Genomic DNA, 16,889 nt, shown 5'->3' with positions numbered 1-16,889 from the left:
ATTTGATTGCAGCTGTGCATCATAAATAATTGCAGAATCGATAGCAGGCAAAGATAACAAGACCATGTTTTTTTCTTTTAAAATGATTTTTTTTTAAGAAACTGCATACATCAGAGACAATTTAAATACCATGCAGTTTCAATATGTACAAAAACCCTAGGATGTAGAGATTCAGTTTTAGTGTTTCCTCTAGGTATTTACATTTTGTTCTGGTTTTTACTTCCCCCCCATACAGCCATAATCTGTTAAATTACAATACTGGAAGATCACAGGTTTGACTGTCACCACATTCACTCCTATACAAAGACAAAACTATGTACATACACTTGACTTGGAGAGCAACTGGAAAATGCACTGGTTCCAAGATCACTGAGATGCTCAGGCGTAACCCTTCCCTTGCTTTTCTGTTCACACAAGAATAAAGTTTGGCTGGACGAACAGGCGGGTGGAGGGAACAATTTTCAACCCTGTTTGCCATATGCAGCAACATCATCTGTGCACTTTTTCAAATCACTACCCTTTGACAGATTTTGAGGGAGGAAATGGTTTTTGTCCACGTAGCAAGAGAAATTGCAGCTCTGTGCGAGATAACCATCTGCATGTGAATCATAGAGGCATATTTAAGTGAATGCAAAAGTTCACTGCTCATGCTAGGGGAAATAAATGAGACATCTATGCAACCCCTGCTGAAATGAATGGAAGCAGGATGACAGTAAAGCCCATCTCCATAGATTTCAGAGGGAAAGAGTTGCATTAGGCATTTGTAGTGGAGTGCACACCAGACTTCCCATCACCTGTCATCACTGTGCTAGGGGAACAGCTGAATGGCTCTGCTCCAGACAAGGCAAGCATTAAGCAGACTTGAAAAGTAAGCCATTTTTCATATGAGAGTTTCGCTAGATCCATTTCTATGTTACAGGCAGAAATAAATACCGTATCCATTCGTTTACTGCTACTTTTTGGAAGTGAATACAGTGTATTGCCTTGATCCAATAATTGGCTTCTTTGTTTGTTTGCATGGTAGGGACACTGAGCTTTTGGCACAGGTGTTTTGCACACACAAGCCTGCTAGGAACCTGCCTGCCTGCAGAAAACAAGCAAATCCAATGTTCAATGCAATATCCCATTGCATGCAGGCAAAGGAAGCTGCTAAGGGTTGGCAGAGTGGACCCATCTATTTCCAAATGTAACAATGGGCATAATGGCAACACAGTATACTCCCAGATCAGCTCAATGGTACCTTAATGTAGGGCAAGGGGGCATCTTCAGAGAAGTGCCACTTGAGTACTAACTCTGGAAGATGCTCCTTTGCACATGGATAACATTGGGCTGAGTGCTAGGTCTTGAAAAACTACAAGACTTGTATTGTGAATAGGCTCCTCAATTGCATGTGTTAAGTGCTAAGCTGATAGCCCAGCCCACTTGGAAATTAATGTTGGCAGAAATGTGAGAAAAGACTCAGCATGCTTCTTTAACCAACTGCATCACAAACCACAGTAAAACCAGAATAAGTGGTAGCAGAATTCCTTCCCATGAAATAATCTTTCATGATTCCTCTAGAGTTCAGGGGCAGGGAGCAGGAAGTGTCGCCATATTAGCAACGGACACACTTCAGATCCAGCCAGCGGTTGCTGATATACTTTCCTGTGCAAGTTTTACTTGCACAGAATTTGGCAATCTTATTGTTAGGAGGAAATGTTCTACCTTGTCTGGTTTGTAACCATAGCCATAATTTGTATTTTTAACTGAAAGGCACACAGGAGATAAACCAGCAGGTGAATCAACCCCTTGTGCGTCCTCCAAGCCACTCAGTAAAGAATGCTGAGCCTTGTCCTGTGATTCAACGAAGAAAACAAACCCATAACCACACCTTGTGAATCCCCTGGCATGCTACCACACAACTGTTGATAAATGCAAGGTGCTGAGGATCTGTAATATGTAAAAGCTTTTAGCAGCATTGTGCCCACCCACTAGCTGTGGTGTCCAGTGATGGTAGAGAATGCCTTATCACCCCAGTGTAGCCTCCTCAGCAAAATAATAATAATAATAATAATAATAATAATAATAATAATAATATTTTTAAAAATGCATCACTAAACAGGCCTGTTTTCATTTAACTTGGGCTGAGGAAGACCACGGGGTGAGGAGAAAATGCAGGTTACCAAGTGTTCTGTTGAAAAAGAAAAGTTATGCTGCCCTATACAAACTTCCCGAAGCAAATAAATAGACAGTATTATTGTTATGTTCTTAACACCAGTGGAAAAGTGTGAGAAGTGAACTTCGCTTGGGAGAGGCATGCTCAGGGCTCAGCTGCTGAAAGAGAATGGGGGCTCCTTACCAGAAGGCATCAAATTGGTGGGCTTAGCCAAAGTGCTTTCAAAGATAGGGATCTGGAACACTATCCAGTGTGCAAGGGTCATCCTATTAAGAGAAGAGCCAATTCCTTACTAACAACAACAAACAAACAAAAAACCCCCCCACAACCTCCACAAATCCAATCCAAATGCTTTGGTTCTCAGTATGATGCTGGGACATTCATGACAACATATTTTGTTATTTACACCAGGTAGTGTTCTACACAACAGAAATCCCAGCTCTTAAAAAATAAACGTATCCATGCGCACAGAGCAAAATTGACCCTACAATGACCTTGAGCTCCTTTCTTCTCTGCATTGCACACCTTACAGAACCTGCAGCATCTAAGTAAAGTTGGCGTGCTGTATCAATTTGGTTAACTGGCAGAGCTGCTCTGCCATCCAGCCTCTTTATGCAGGTGCAAATGAAAGCAGGAAGTTACCAAGCAGGGCAAAAGGCATCCTGACTCGTTCTGTCTGTAAAGGTAATAAGCATGTTACTGAATATCCCTGTAATCGGCAACAATTTCAAAACATTACTTTTTGCAGCAAAAGGGAGGGGGTCACTTGAATGAAAGAGATGGGTGACAAGGAATCTCCTGGGCATTTCCCTCACAAAACAAATGGGTGACAGCCAGCCAGCCAGCCAGCCAAGAGATCCTCCAGGGATGATTCTTGTGAAGTGTCAAAGATAGGTAGATCCTCTGAGCGGGTCTTGGCCTTCCCCCGCATCTTTCTAAGGTGCTCTCAAACAGAAAGAAGTGTTTGCTCAAAGTGTTGACCCAGAAGGATGGTAGGCCTCGTCCGAGCTTTTGTCCAGCAGGTCTATGCCCAACACCAACTGCCTTCAGCTTTCTTTGGAGTCAGGTGGGAGATGCTTGAAGGAAGACGGGATGCATCAACAGCTGATCTTGGATGAGGATGGGGAATCCACACAGCAGAGTTTCAAATATGAGTGCCAACTCCTGGCCCGATTCTTGCCATGGGTGGCTTCGGTTGCTGAAAGTTGTGCCAACCTGTCTCATGATGTAGTTCTACCAAGTACATGAAAACACAAGTTTCCCTGTCGTCGTCTTCCTCCTCCTCTTCTTGGTTTTAAAAAGGCAGTCCAGGAAATTTACATTGTACATTAACAGAGAAGTGAATGGTACCAGCACTTATGGTTCTTTCCAGATACGTTTTGAAAATGGTGGAGTGCTCAATTTCTATGGTCTATGAAACCTAAAATTAAAAAAGGGGACAAAGCAGGGAAAGAAAGTAAATCCAATTGTGTTGGAACGACGAGTCAACCAATTTGATTGTTGCATATATATTTTTCAAACGTTCAGAATCATGACAAGAGCTTTGGGTCTGAAATATCCAATAAAAACCTAATCCCTCAACAGCCCTGAGAACCATGGAGAGGTGAGTTGGGAGGGGCTGTGGGAATGAAGACCTCTCAACAATTCATCCTGATTGGTAGGATGGCACATAGCAGCCTTCCACAACCTGGTGCCTGCCAGACATTTTGAGGTAAAACTACCATCAGCATGCTGGCTGGGGCAGATGAAAGGTGTAGTGCAAAGCATCTGCGGGGCACCAGGTTGGGGAAGAACTGGGTAGCAAAAGGACTGCCAGGCTGTCTTCCTGGAGAAGAAAGAGGTTAATTCTACCCAAAGCCACTGTGACTGTCCTAGCTAACCTGCACATTCTAAGAACCCCCAATTATATTCCACCACCAGAGAGTCATTCATACATAAAACTACTGTGCAACTGTTGTGTGAACAACACTGCAATATATCATAAGAGGTTCCGGGGTCCTTTCTTTTACACAGTATTTCACTCTCATAAGAGCTCCTTCATCTGCCACAAGAGAAAAGCAACACATACACATATTAAGTCTGCCCATTACTCATTTCCATAATGGCACAAAGATCTCATTACCTTCCTAATGATTTTATAATGGAGGCTTATTGGGGGTTTGTGTAAGTGGGATGACTCAACAGCATAAAAATCAAGATGTTGGGGGGGGGGCTAGGGACAAAAAGACATGGAAAACGAGCCCTGGTGGTTTCCTGTCACAGGGTTAGGAGGGTCGGATTCTGTGTTGAAATAGATAAGGGGTTTCCCAGTGTAACTGGTCCATACACAAACACACTCCATGCAACATTCAATTCTTTGTAAGTTCTTAAATTCTGTGATACAAAGTTGAGTGGTACATCAACATTTTCAGAAACAGAAATGTAGACCGTTGTTATACATCTGGAAAAAGTTCCAGGGCTAAACCACCCCCCTCTGCATAATAATAGTATTAAATATATGTATACACCATTCCTGCCATGTTTTTGCTTCTACGGAAATGAAGCTGTGAATGTAGTTGCAAATTTCACTGTATATAGCCCAAGGCTTTTGCAAGCCTTGCAACTAGTAATACTACAGATCAATAGTATACAAAAAAATAAAATACATATTGACAATGAAGGGCTCCTGGAGACCCTCCCCCCCAAATATTGGTCAGGGCTACATATGGGCCTCATGCTGATGGAGTTTGTACTGGAAATCCGCTTTTCCAGTCATTTTTAATTATTATTTAGAAAAAGCTTCATCTCACCTTGTTAAATGCCTGCTCAATTCGTGAACTTCCATTTCAGTGCTTTTAAACTCATTGAGCTCTTTGCGAATTGCCGCCTGCAGGGGACAAAAAGAAGTAGATATGTAGCTGAAAAGCAGTGTGAAGGTACATTCCACTTTTCTAAATTATGAATAGATGGGCACTAAATGGAAAGTGGTCCATCTCTTACCAGATCAGTAGCTTGCTAGAGCCACCACTCAGAATGTGATACGTTATAGCAGCTTGGGTGACATTTGGGATGCTCACCTGTCAAAGTGTTGTGCACTTGGATACAATAGATATTGACTAGAAGCAAGGGGCACGGCCTAATGGGACTTTTCTCCCAAGTACGCATGCACAGAATTGCTGACTATTTTAAGAAAAGGGGAACTAATCTAGCTGCTGTGAACAGGAAGGAAATTAATTCTTTAGATATAAGGGTAGAATTTGGGGTTAAATCTAGTGAGAGTAAAGCAAGTACCAAATTAGGAGAGATAGATTGTTTTGTGATTTTGGAGGTCAGATAAAAGACTTTCCCCCAAAAGGCATGGAACATGGTACACTCTCACCAAATATGAAAACAGGAACCTCGTGCAGTTTTTGATCCTCAAAATGGCTTGTGCTGTAGAAGGCAAAAATTCATGCACTTGTAAATACTGAGTGTGCATTTGACATATGATGGCTGTATTTTATTTCAAAAAGGGGGGGGGGGAGAGTCCAGGTTGCATGAACTTTTGCCTGCTAGACACAGAAGAAGCCACGAGGCAGAGACATACTTCTTGAGTTCCCTTGTCCTTTGCTGGTGAGTTTGATACACATTCCTAGTTCTTACACACTGGACTTTGGGAACACAAATCTGCCAAACATAAATCATCATACCAACCAGGAAAAAGACAGATTTAATGGAGATCACTCTGCCCGAAGGTCCTCACTGCTTAAATCTTACGACCTGGGTCTTTTGCTGCTAACGCTGCTAAAGACCCAACAACCTCGGACCACATTTCAATTTCTGCTAGAGATTCTTCTACATCAATCTAATAGTGTCAAAAGAATTTTCAAAAGTGGTATATCACATCTTTCAAGACGAAGTCAAATCTTGTCCGTCAGGAGCATGGGCAAATACCATGGAGCATTAACTGTCTCCTTTTAGTGAAAGCTGTCAGTTTGACTTTTCTCCAAGCTGTGATGAAGTATCCTCACAAACAGGAATAGACATGCCACTAACTGCAGGAGGACAATCAAGGCTGCAAAGATGAACTCTCTGGAAGAGTGCACATGACCTCTTCTTCTAGCACACAAATGTTGAGTGATTTATAATGTATCTGTGTTATCTCCCGTGCTGCTTATTTTTCTCCGTAGGTTCTGTGACGGCAAAAATCCACACAGAATCAATGGGGGCTTGATAGGCTAGACTGTCCTGAGGGGCCAGATCTAACTAAGACTGGTGAAAGACTGTGGTTTTTTAAGAGATCTGGGTGTGGTTTGAAAGCAGTACCATTCTCCATGGAAAAATAAATTTTATTCTACTGTCTCCAGTCAAACAATTTTGGGAGATTTTAAAACTATGTACGATAGGTAGTATGTTGCAAGAAGGTCTCTTTTTGTAACTCAAGATACTTGGTACATTAAACGAGACATTAAAGAGACCACTGGGATTGAGAAAAATGATTGATAAAACACAGGTTGCCTAAGCTATCACCTTAAGAAACACAGACCTTATTGATGCATTGTCACTCCATGGCTGAATATGTGGCAAGCCTGAGTGCCATGGTAAGTAAACACAGAATAATTTCTTATCTCAGTTCTGTGGTATCCTGTACAGAAACAGCTTGCAAAATCTATTCCTCTGGTGGAATTGCCCAGCAAAAAACAAAAAACACACACGTAAGTGTTGTCAACAAGGTATTTCTCAAATAATTACAGGCTTGATTTCCCTCATGCCAGGTTTGGTGATGGTGTAAATATCCCACAGATTTTACTGGAATTAATGCAAATTTAAGCAAGTGTAAGCTAATGTTTGTGATGGAAAAATTAAAAGATGCTTGGCAGGAAAAGCAAACAAAATCCAGTTGTGGCCCCATCTCAAACAGGCATGCTTTAAGAAGCAATTCTTTTGTAAATTCTTTGTATGAGCTGACCTGAACTGCACCTCCTAGACTATTGTGCAGATCAGACCACAGTCATCCTTTGGTTTTTTCTGATGCAATTTTTGGCTCAACAGCTTATAAAAAATGTGTACATCAAGATAAAAACACACTTAAGCATTAGTTATTTGGGAGAAAAAATGGTCAAAAACGCATATTTAAATATGAATTTCTGTGCATTGCAGAAACCATAGATTCATTAACAAATGGGATGAAATAGACACTGTGGAGCACTGCAGAGGGTGCTGGGCTGCAGCTCCCCTCATCAGTGACTATGGACCATGCTGGTTGGGGCTGATGAAAGTTACAGTCCTACGTTAGCTACCCCTGCATTAGACCAACGCTCAAGCCCAAGGCTTCCCCTAAGCTACGTACCTTGTCAGCAGCTGTGAGCCGTGTCCATGGCTTGTCTGCCCGCCTGTCGTAGTCCTGAGCATCTGCCACTTCCACATAATCACTAAAGCGGATGAGAATTTTCCTTTCGCGCAGCTCTTCTACTGTAGGCCTTTGACTTAGCTGTAGGGAAAAAGAGAAGTGTTCCAAAATGTCATTCTTCCTCAAAGCGACATGCTGATTTCTTGCGCTGACCAAAGGGAAGGGGAGAGAGAAAGTTAAAAGAAATGCTGCTTTATTTTCCAGTTCCTCATCTATGTCCAGTGGCTGGTTTTTAATCGCTGTTTCTGCCATCTTAACATTAGATGTGAGGCCACCAAGAGACATCCCTTGTATTAAAAGGCTGCCTATTATTTCTGAATACCTGAGTATGGCTGGACTGAATGCATGATTTGTTAATTTCACACCCACCACTGATTCTTCATAACTCCATCAAACGCTGAGGGAGTCCAAGTCTAGGCACCTGGTTAAAGTGCCTTCTTGGTGGTGGCATCGTGGATGTGCAATGCCCACTTTTCGAAAACTTACCTGATTTGTCAGACTGTAGAGACACATGGAGGTAATTAACTCTGCTTTCCCTGCTTGCTGTTTATGACTCCGCATTTATTCGATTTCATGGTTAGCATGCTATTTTCATACATTTTGGCAAGGAGGTGGTTCGTAAATATTAAAATAAATAAATCTGACAGTTCCACATTGTTCTGAAAAGTTGACTGAGAAGCATAGCTGCTGCCTCTTTTGTATCTCATACTGTTGGAGGGGCTAACTAGTACAATGAGACCCCAAAGTGACAGTCAATTGGTGAAGTGATGCTAATATATATTTGAGCAAGGAATGTGCAAATATCCTCACAACTCCATGTCAAACTGATGCCCTGTTCCTCAGGGTGCTTTGAAGCAGTTGGAACATGCATCCAAACTGATTAAATATTGCACTACAGCCACTACTGATGTGCCGTTTCTGACCTGACTGAACAAGAAGCACAATTACAAATGGCCTGATCACAGGCACGGCTTCTCAAAAAGACTGTCTTCTGTGACCTGACACAAGCAACTGGAGGTGTCGTGTGTTCTACATAAAACCACCCTGGGTTCAGTGACTTAACAATGAACTTGTTGGCAGGACACTTTGCAACAAATGCTGCATTCTCAGAGCTTGTCAAACTATCTCCAACAGCCTGAAGGTGGACCTGGCGGCTTTCTTGCTTTTAAAGAGTTGGTGTAAAAGTATTTTAGGTGAATACAATATTTCTTGAACCAGCTTTACTGAGAACAGCTCTGATATGTCATCCCAAGATGACAGTAATGGTACACCGAAAAGGAAGGCCCAATTTTTTCATATCAGAAAAAGTAACTCAAGTGCTAGTGTACTTTTTTTTTCATAGAAAGTAAGGCTGAAGTATGTTGATTTAGCTTCCCCAGTTGTTACTTCCAGCCCAATTATATGCACATTTACTCAGAATTATTAAGGAGTAGTATATGGGGCAATATTCAGATGTGCTGTTGGTGGCTTACCAACTGAAAGAGTGCTTAGCATGCAACAATCTTCATTGTACCAAAACAATTATTTCTAATGCAGTGATCTCAAAAAAGTAGGACAACAGTGCTGAGAGAGGTCTTAATAAATCTGTCATACTTCTGTCATACTGTTCAGTCCATATATTTAATGGTTGGTGATAGGCATTTACCCAAGAGCAGAGTATGGCTGAAAAGGACTTATATTCCCCTTGAATGCACTGAACTTTTAATAAAGTAAGCAGAATTACAGGAATTTTCCAAGCAACGGGGCAACCTGTTGAGATCAGTATGTTACATAAATGCCTCTCTTAAATTATGTCCAATTAGTTTCATCTTTGGAACCATAGATAAGATCAGCATTTTTGTCCCATTTGTCAGGAGCTACTCTAATGACAATTCTGGAAGAATGCTCCAACCCTAAATTTGATCTTAGGTCCTAAGGTCCTGTTGATACTAGGCCTTATCTCTTACAACTACCTAGACTGACTTTACGGTTAATTTAATTTACGTTCAATAACGGGGGTGAATTAAGGGCTTTCCTTTCACGGCCATGCCAGTGGAGATTTAATGGCATGCCATAGGGCTGTCTAAAACAGAATCCTTTCCCCAGCCTATAGAAGAGGCGAGGAACCTGAAATGAAACAGCTGAATTCACTTTGGGACTTGGGGAAAGGTTTACCCAGCAGATTTAGATACATTAATGATCTCACGGGATTTGGGTTATACCTTTTGGCATTAGCAATATGCTTGCATCCAGAAATAAGTAGGACCGTGTAATGTCAATCCAACAATGGCCTCAAGTTTTATGAAATGATTCTGGTGCAGCAGTTGATAACCTAATCTTAAATGTGTTTTTGGACTGGGATGTGGGGACTATGAAGAATATCACGCCACTTCTACTAAAATGCCATTAACTGAAAAAGTGGTTGGAAGCTTAAGGACAACAACAAAATTGGTCCCAGTGATTCAGCAAAAGTGGTTGCTACAGGGGTTACAACCCCCCCCTATTTTTTGTAACCCCCTGTAGTATTTTTCAGAGATATAGGGTTGTATTAAGGTGAACAGAATTCCAGTCACTTTCTCTCCTCCCCCCTGCAGCTCCCTCCCCTCCCCCTCTCTTCAAAATCTGCTCTAGAGCAGGCATCTACCAGTAGATCACTGGATGTCTGCAGTAGATCACCAGTAGATTAGTGGCTTCCTCCAAAGAAGCTAAAAACTTTGGCTCCCTTAAAAAAAGCTCAACATCTTTGCCCTGCACCCCTAAAATGACCTGAACCACCAAAAATAGGACTTTCCTTCCTTAAAAAAACTCAACATCACTTTTCTCTTCCCTAAAGAAGCTCAACAACTTTTACGTGAACCCCCCAAAACAGGGCATTCCTTCCTAAAAAATGCTCAACAACTTTGACCCCCCAAAAAAGGGGGTAGATTACTGCCAGTTTTTAACTCTGTGAGTAGATCACAGTCTCTTGGAAGTTGGCCACCTCTGCTCTAGAGCATTGGACACTCTGCAGGAGTTTCTGAGGCCATGCAGGGAGCTGAAGGGGGAAGGAGAGGAAAGGAAAGCTAGAGTTGTGTGAGTGGAACTCCAGTCGTGCTGGGTTGGATAGAGCCCAAGTCTTTTAAGCTAACGCTGTGTCACAATGCACATGCAGAAAATTCATTTCACTGTCGGCTGCACACAATATTCTGCATGCAACAGGCCTCTTGGATGGAAAACATTTTTCCGGTCTAAGCGTTACATAACGCTTATGAAGCCATGCCTCTTTCAGACATGTGCTGCCTAGAGCAGAGTAATAATTCTTCTCTAATAGAGTGAAATCCCCCAAGCAGGTTATAAATACAATCAGGGACTATAGTTTGTATTTCTCATCCTTCAGTGCATAGGTCACCAAAGCATCTCAACAGAGACCAGGGGCATGGAACCTTTTTTCAGAGGGCTGCATTCCCATCTGGGAAATCTTCTGAGGGACACGTGGTGGGTGGAGCCAAAGGCAAAGGTGGGTGGAGCAATACATGTAAATGTTAGCGTTGTGAAGTAAGGCTGGTTTGCACACACCTCTGTCTTTATTCTCCAGCCAGATTCCTGGAGTTCAAGGATATATTCCAGCCAGGCAAAAATACAAGGGAGTGTGGTATAATGATAATGAAGAAAACAGGCTTGGAGGGACACACTTGGCCTCCTGATCCTGAGGTTCCCAACTCTGCCATAAACCAAGAAAGGATGGCCTGCAACATCCCTGTGCAAGGCTGGCAGATTTTTGTGATATATATATATATTATATATATATATATATAGCATCTACAAAACAGTAGCCTCATTCTACGAGGCCTAAGTGCATGTGATCTTGTGCTTCCCCATTACACAGTGACAGCTAAATTTGAGTTGCAGACTGAACTACAAAGAGGACATTTTTATCTTTGCTGCTGCTGCCACTGCCATCATCATAACTCCACAATGATTATTTATTTCGCATGTGGTCCTAAACAGAATAAGCAACAAGTCCCCTGAAAACTGACACTGGGAATATCAAAGATTGGGTTAAAAGCTTGTGCACTCAAAAGTAAATGTGGAGTTCCATCCTCTCTGCTCATGTGATGTTTCCCCACCACAGCATAAATTAAGGATGAAGTGCCAGCGTTATCACTGAGTTCAAAGCTTTGGGCTGTTTGTCACAGATTCTGGATGCTATTTAAATGTAGCATGCCTTTGAAAAACAATGTTCTTATTTATATTTTCATGATGACAAGGGATCAAAAAAGAAGAGCTTGTAAGCTAAATATAGACTTAAAACAATGATTTAGACTGAACAGTGAAGTCACTTTCTACTGTCATCAGCACATTCTGTGTTTTCAGGGAATAAGAGAAAAATGATGCTTGAGTACAGGACAGCAGGAACCTTCACACTGATCAGACTCTCTGGAGCTGAGATGGGCAACTTTAGGGCCTGCGGGATTATATTTGACCTATTAAGGGTTTCCTCCCAGCCTGGGCACGTGACTCATTCATGGACTGATTGCTCCAGGGGGCGATCTTTAGTGAGTGGGAGGGATGTGACCTGTGGGCATTGCTTAGTCCCTGCTCCAGAGGAAACTGGGCTAGGTGAACAAGTCTTAAGAAAGCAAGAGTCCCTTGTCATGAATAATTACAACTATAATTTTAAAGCAATTAACGTGTCTTGTGATGGTTGGGAAAACGCTAACGGAATGAAGCCTTTGAACAGAAAGGAGGAAATGCTTAATCTGCTTTGTAAGGAAATGAGCTCGGGTTCTAGCCAGTTATCTTCCTCATCCTGTCCTTTGCCTGACTGAGGCTTTCATCACCCATCCATATAGGAAGCTTCTGATATTTTGGGTTAATGCTTTAGAACGCGATTGGGAGTGAAGATGTCCTATATATAGGTAGATTGTGGCACAGCTCAAGCTGGACCTGACCCTAAAATTCCCTGGGTACTCTCAGGGAGCCTCACCTGGCACCTTCGTTACATATCTTTAGGCATCAGGCAAAAACTTTCCCCTACAACCAGGCCTTTGGCTAATTAAACAATCTATATGGCCTTTTAAATTGGGGAGGGGGTAATGGTTTTTGCTTGTTACTATGTTGTACATTTTTGGGGTTTTTTTATATTGTTGTGCATTTATGTTATTTTTTTAATATATTGTAAACCATCCTGTGATCCTCGAAGGTTGGTATAGAAATTTAATAATTAAAATAAACTATAAATAAATAAACAAGCTAAAAAGCAAGCTTGAAAGGAACAGCTACGGTTCCTTAAGAATATAGCTAAGCAGGGGCTGAAGGCTTGGAGCAATTACAAGTTACTACTAGGGGCTTAAAACCATATTATGTTCACTGAGTATTAGTCTGCCCTGTGGCCCTGTGTGTGTGTGTGTGTGTGTATGTGTGTGTGTGTGTGTGTGTGTGTGTGTGTGTGTGTGTGTGTGTGTGTGTTTTTAGGGTGTGGCACAGAATTCTGCCCAAGACCAAGATATCTAGAGCAGCGGTTAGAAGGAATATGGGCAAGAACTGAATCGCAGCAGCAGCAGCTTGTATGCAGGTATTAACAGCGCACGACACAAACAGCAAAGGTGACTAGCACTCTTGCCAAAGTTAGCGGCATTTGTCCATATTTTCCATAATATAGCATATGCAAAAACACCAATGAAATGCATTCACTCTCAAGTAAGCTCTTGGATGCTTTTACACAGCAGACATTTTCTCTCTTTCACAGCGCTTCCATGTAAGGAACAGACTTAGTTGATGCCTGTGACAATCATGAAAAGCACCCTTGAACTTGACTTTGATTTCACACCAGTAAATAAGCACAACCCACTGGGGATTTCTGGTGCCTAAGCTTTATGGCACAAATAGGGAGCTGTGCAGGAGAACTTTCCTTGGCACAACTCTCACTCATTTTAACAAAGTGTGTTCAAGAGATGCTCCCAGTGTTCTGCTCCGACTGTTCCAGTGAAGCGAGCAGACTGGGTATATTCAGACAACCCCTCACTGTTTCATTGGCCTCACTTGGCAGTTCTGAGTGTTATGCTCCCACAACACCACAGAAGTCCGGAGAAGGAAGGTGGTGATAGTACTTGGCTTTCCATTTAGCTGCACCCCATGGGCAATTGGTTGGCCAAATGGCCAGGTTCACCAAATGAGATAGTACAACAGTTATGATGTGATAAATCAGTGTTGGGGAACTTTCCAGGTGGTGTTGTACCAAATCTCTCCTCTGCTCCAGCCAGCATAGCCAACGGTCAGGGATGATGGAACCTGTAGTTCTGCAACATCTCGATTGCAATGGGATCTCCACCCCCCAAAAAACAGTAGTTGTCTAAATCTCACCAGAGCTATCTATGCTACTATAAATGGCATGCCTCATTGGTGGTCAACCTTCTGGGCAACTGCGCCAAAGTATAAGATAGCATGTACCAGGCTCCTACATACTGCACAGAATATATGCAGCCCACTCACGGTGCCTTGGGGTGCCTCTTGACTACACTAGCCTTGATCTGTTGATCCAGGGAGCAGGCAGCAATGCTCTGCCTTTGCTGAAGACAAGTTGGTTTGCCTTCTGGGCCTACTAGGTGCAATGCAAGCTCTCACTGTCTGTGTCATCAGCTGGCTACAAATACCCTCAAATATCCACACCTGTGCTGTAGCTTAAATAAATAAAACCTGTTCATTTCAAATGTTGATACTAAGCCAATTTCCAGTCCAATATCTCACAAAGCTGAATCCCCCTGGCTTCCAAAACACGGCAGACCAACGTGGGTGGGGCTACCATGCGAAGCCACAGTCCAGGAATATAAAATAACATCCTGGGCAGAATGCCTGCGAGAAGCATGAAACGTGGTCTGACATGCCGAGAATTTCCTTGGTGTTTCAGCTATTACTATGACAACAACTCAGGTGTTGATAATGTCCTGTCACATTACCCCTTCCCTCTTTGTTGCATCAGCACACCTGCTTCTTGCAGGAGTCAGTGTCCAGAGGCAGAGAATCCAATTTGTAGCAGCACAAAAACCTCCTGCCTATATGGGTTTAAGACACGGTGGTGAAGGCCGAGTGTGTCTTAAGACGGGGGCCAGGAGTGGCACAGGGAATTCTGCCCCTTGAAGTTTCTTTGTTTTCGATGAGAAACACAATTTATCCAAATTAACAGCAGCTTCTGTTTTCTCACCTAATCTCCTCCTCTGGCTGGTCACACCACTCTCAAGATCCCATTATTTCTAACACTCTGCTGCTGCTCTGAGACAACAGGAGGTTAACGAAGAAAATGACTGACCTGCAAATCATTTGCTAGCATTGTTTTGCTTTATAAATGAAACAGAGGCACAGAGAGAAAGAGATTGCCTTTATGCAGCTGGGGTAACGAAGTTATGTCAATAGGAAGACAATAAGCTCAAACCAATGACCCATCTAGCTTATTACTGCCCACACTGCCGGACAGCAGCTCTCCACAATTTCAGACAGGGTTCTCCACCAGCCTACTTGGTGATGCCGGGCGTTGAATCTGGGATCTTCTGTATGCAAAAAAGATGCTCTATCACTGAACTATGGCCCTTACCCATTCTGAAAATGTGCTCTGAATTTCAGAGGCTGCAGGTTAATGTGCACAGCCAATGCAAAGTTAAGCACTCCCACTGTGCTCAACTGGATTCTAAGATGCTTAGGGCAGCATTCAAAGAAAGTAGTTCCATTAGTGCAAAGACTTGTGGCTGTGCTGTGGAACTTCCCCTCCCTCTCCTCTCAATGCATCTGTGGCACAATGGTTAGAGTGCTGGACCATAGCTGTCAACCCTCCCTGCTGTTCCCCACTGCTATAATAAGGGAAAGGTTGACAGCTATATGCTGGACTATGACCTGGGAGACCAGGGTTTGAACCCCCCACTCAGCCATGAAGCTCACTGGGTGATCTTGGGACAGTCACCATCTCTTAGCATAACCTACCTCTCAGGATTGTTGTGAGGATGAAATGGGGAGAGTGAGAACTATGTATACCACCCTGAGATCCTTGGAAGATAAAGGTTACGTTTATATAAATGTAATAAAGGAAATCAATAAATGCAATTAAAAGTTGCAACTAAATCTATCAGCTTACAAGAAAGAGTGATTTGTAAAGGCCTGTTTTCATGAGTTCAGGTAAATATGTGTTGACGTTGGTGTAATTTTCATGCATTAGAAGGTTTTCCGATCTTTTACATAAATATTATCTCAAAGAAACTTACACTGTTCTCTAATGATTTATTCCCATCTGGTTCAAATGTGACAAATAACCAGACTTTCATTCTTAAACATCTATTCTTCAGTTTAATGTATCACAAGTGGTGTTGGGGAGATGTCGCATTCAACCAGAACAGAATTAGGCTAACACTGAGCACTTTTGAAAAAAGCGACACTCTAAACCTTCACAAAGCATTTCCTGCTTCACAGCCTAATATTTCCTTTTTGTGTGGTTTTACTCTAAAGGAATAACAATCAACTTCTCCTTCTGGAGTAGTACTCTCCGTGCCGCTTGCTTTTTGCTGCCTGTCTGATCTTGAGAAGATAAATTTAGCATATGAAGATTCATGCACAAATAGATAAATGTGTCTTGGGTGATCTCTTACACAGACTGAAAAACAGGAACTGCTATATATTGGATGGAGAAGCATGGCTGCATGTGAGCTTACACCATCATGCATACAAGACAATGTGTAATAGATGCATGCAGTATGTATGACTAAGCCCTGCAATTTTCCACCTCCAAAAACTGATAAAGTATTACAGTCAGGAATAGGCTCGCTGACTAAACCGACCAGCTCACAGTTCCACTTTAAATTGTTCAACTTTAAGCTTAAGGTGGCAATCCTATTTTTTTTTAAAGTTGCACTTTCCATTCTGTCCTATGTCTGTCTATCTCATATCCCTCCAACCTACAGGAACACCAGCCTGTTTTCACCACAGAAAAGCAGTGCCCCAGTAATTTCCCCAGTGTATGAGTGGTGCACTGAGAAACTTTGCTTCTTCCTGGTCAGCAAGGCAGCTAGGCCAAGGTTTGGCAGAGTGTGTCATCTGAATTCAGACTTATGCCTAAGCTATCTTCTTGCTAACCATGAACTGTTTGGACAGTATGCAAAGCCAAACCTTGGTTTAGCTGTCACACCATGCTGAGCTAAAAGGATTGGGAAAAAAGCAAAGGTGGTATAAGCTCCTCTCTGGGAGACAGCACATCCACAGACTTCCAATAAGCCTTACCTGTTTGACTTACTGGTACCATGAGGTGCAAACCAGGGTGACCTGCTAAGCACTTGACATTTTTGGAGCCCCTGGCAAGCTGCTTTCAGCTTGGTGACTCACATTGCATGGAGATGTACCCTTAAGTACATGAATGCATTGCAATACCCA

At 42.4% G+C, this 16,889-nt stretch overlaps 1 protein-coding gene across 1 annotated transcript in view; it reads right to left on the bottom strand.

The window, feature by feature from the left end:
* Positions 1-2,249: 2,249 nt before the first annotated feature.
* Positions 2,250-16,889, bottom strand: part of PHACTR1 (phosphatase and actin regulator 1) — a 250,946-nt gene continuing 236,306 nt past the window's right edge. The window contains exons 13-15 of the mRNA XM_033154579.1: positions 7,464-7,604; positions 4,945-5,021; positions 2,250-3,575 (exon numbers count right to left, since the gene is read on the bottom strand). Coding sequence (XP_033010470.1) covers positions 3,560-3,575; positions 4,945-5,021; positions 7,464-7,604 — 234 coding nt within the window. The 3' untranslated portion in view covers positions 2,250-3,559. The remainder of the gene's footprint in view (positions 3,576-4,944; positions 5,022-7,463; positions 7,605-16,889) is intronic.

Source organism: Lacerta agilis, chromosome 7 (assembly GCF_009819535.1).
Source record: "Lacerta agilis isolate rLacAgi1 chromosome 7, rLacAgi1.pri, whole genome shotgun sequence".
In the NCBI taxonomy this organism is placed as follows: domain Eukaryota; kingdom Metazoa; phylum Chordata; class Lepidosauria; order Squamata; family Lacertidae; genus Lacerta; species Lacerta agilis.
Note: the sequence above shows the minus strand (reverse complement) of the source record. Positions and strands in the feature narration are given on the sequence as shown.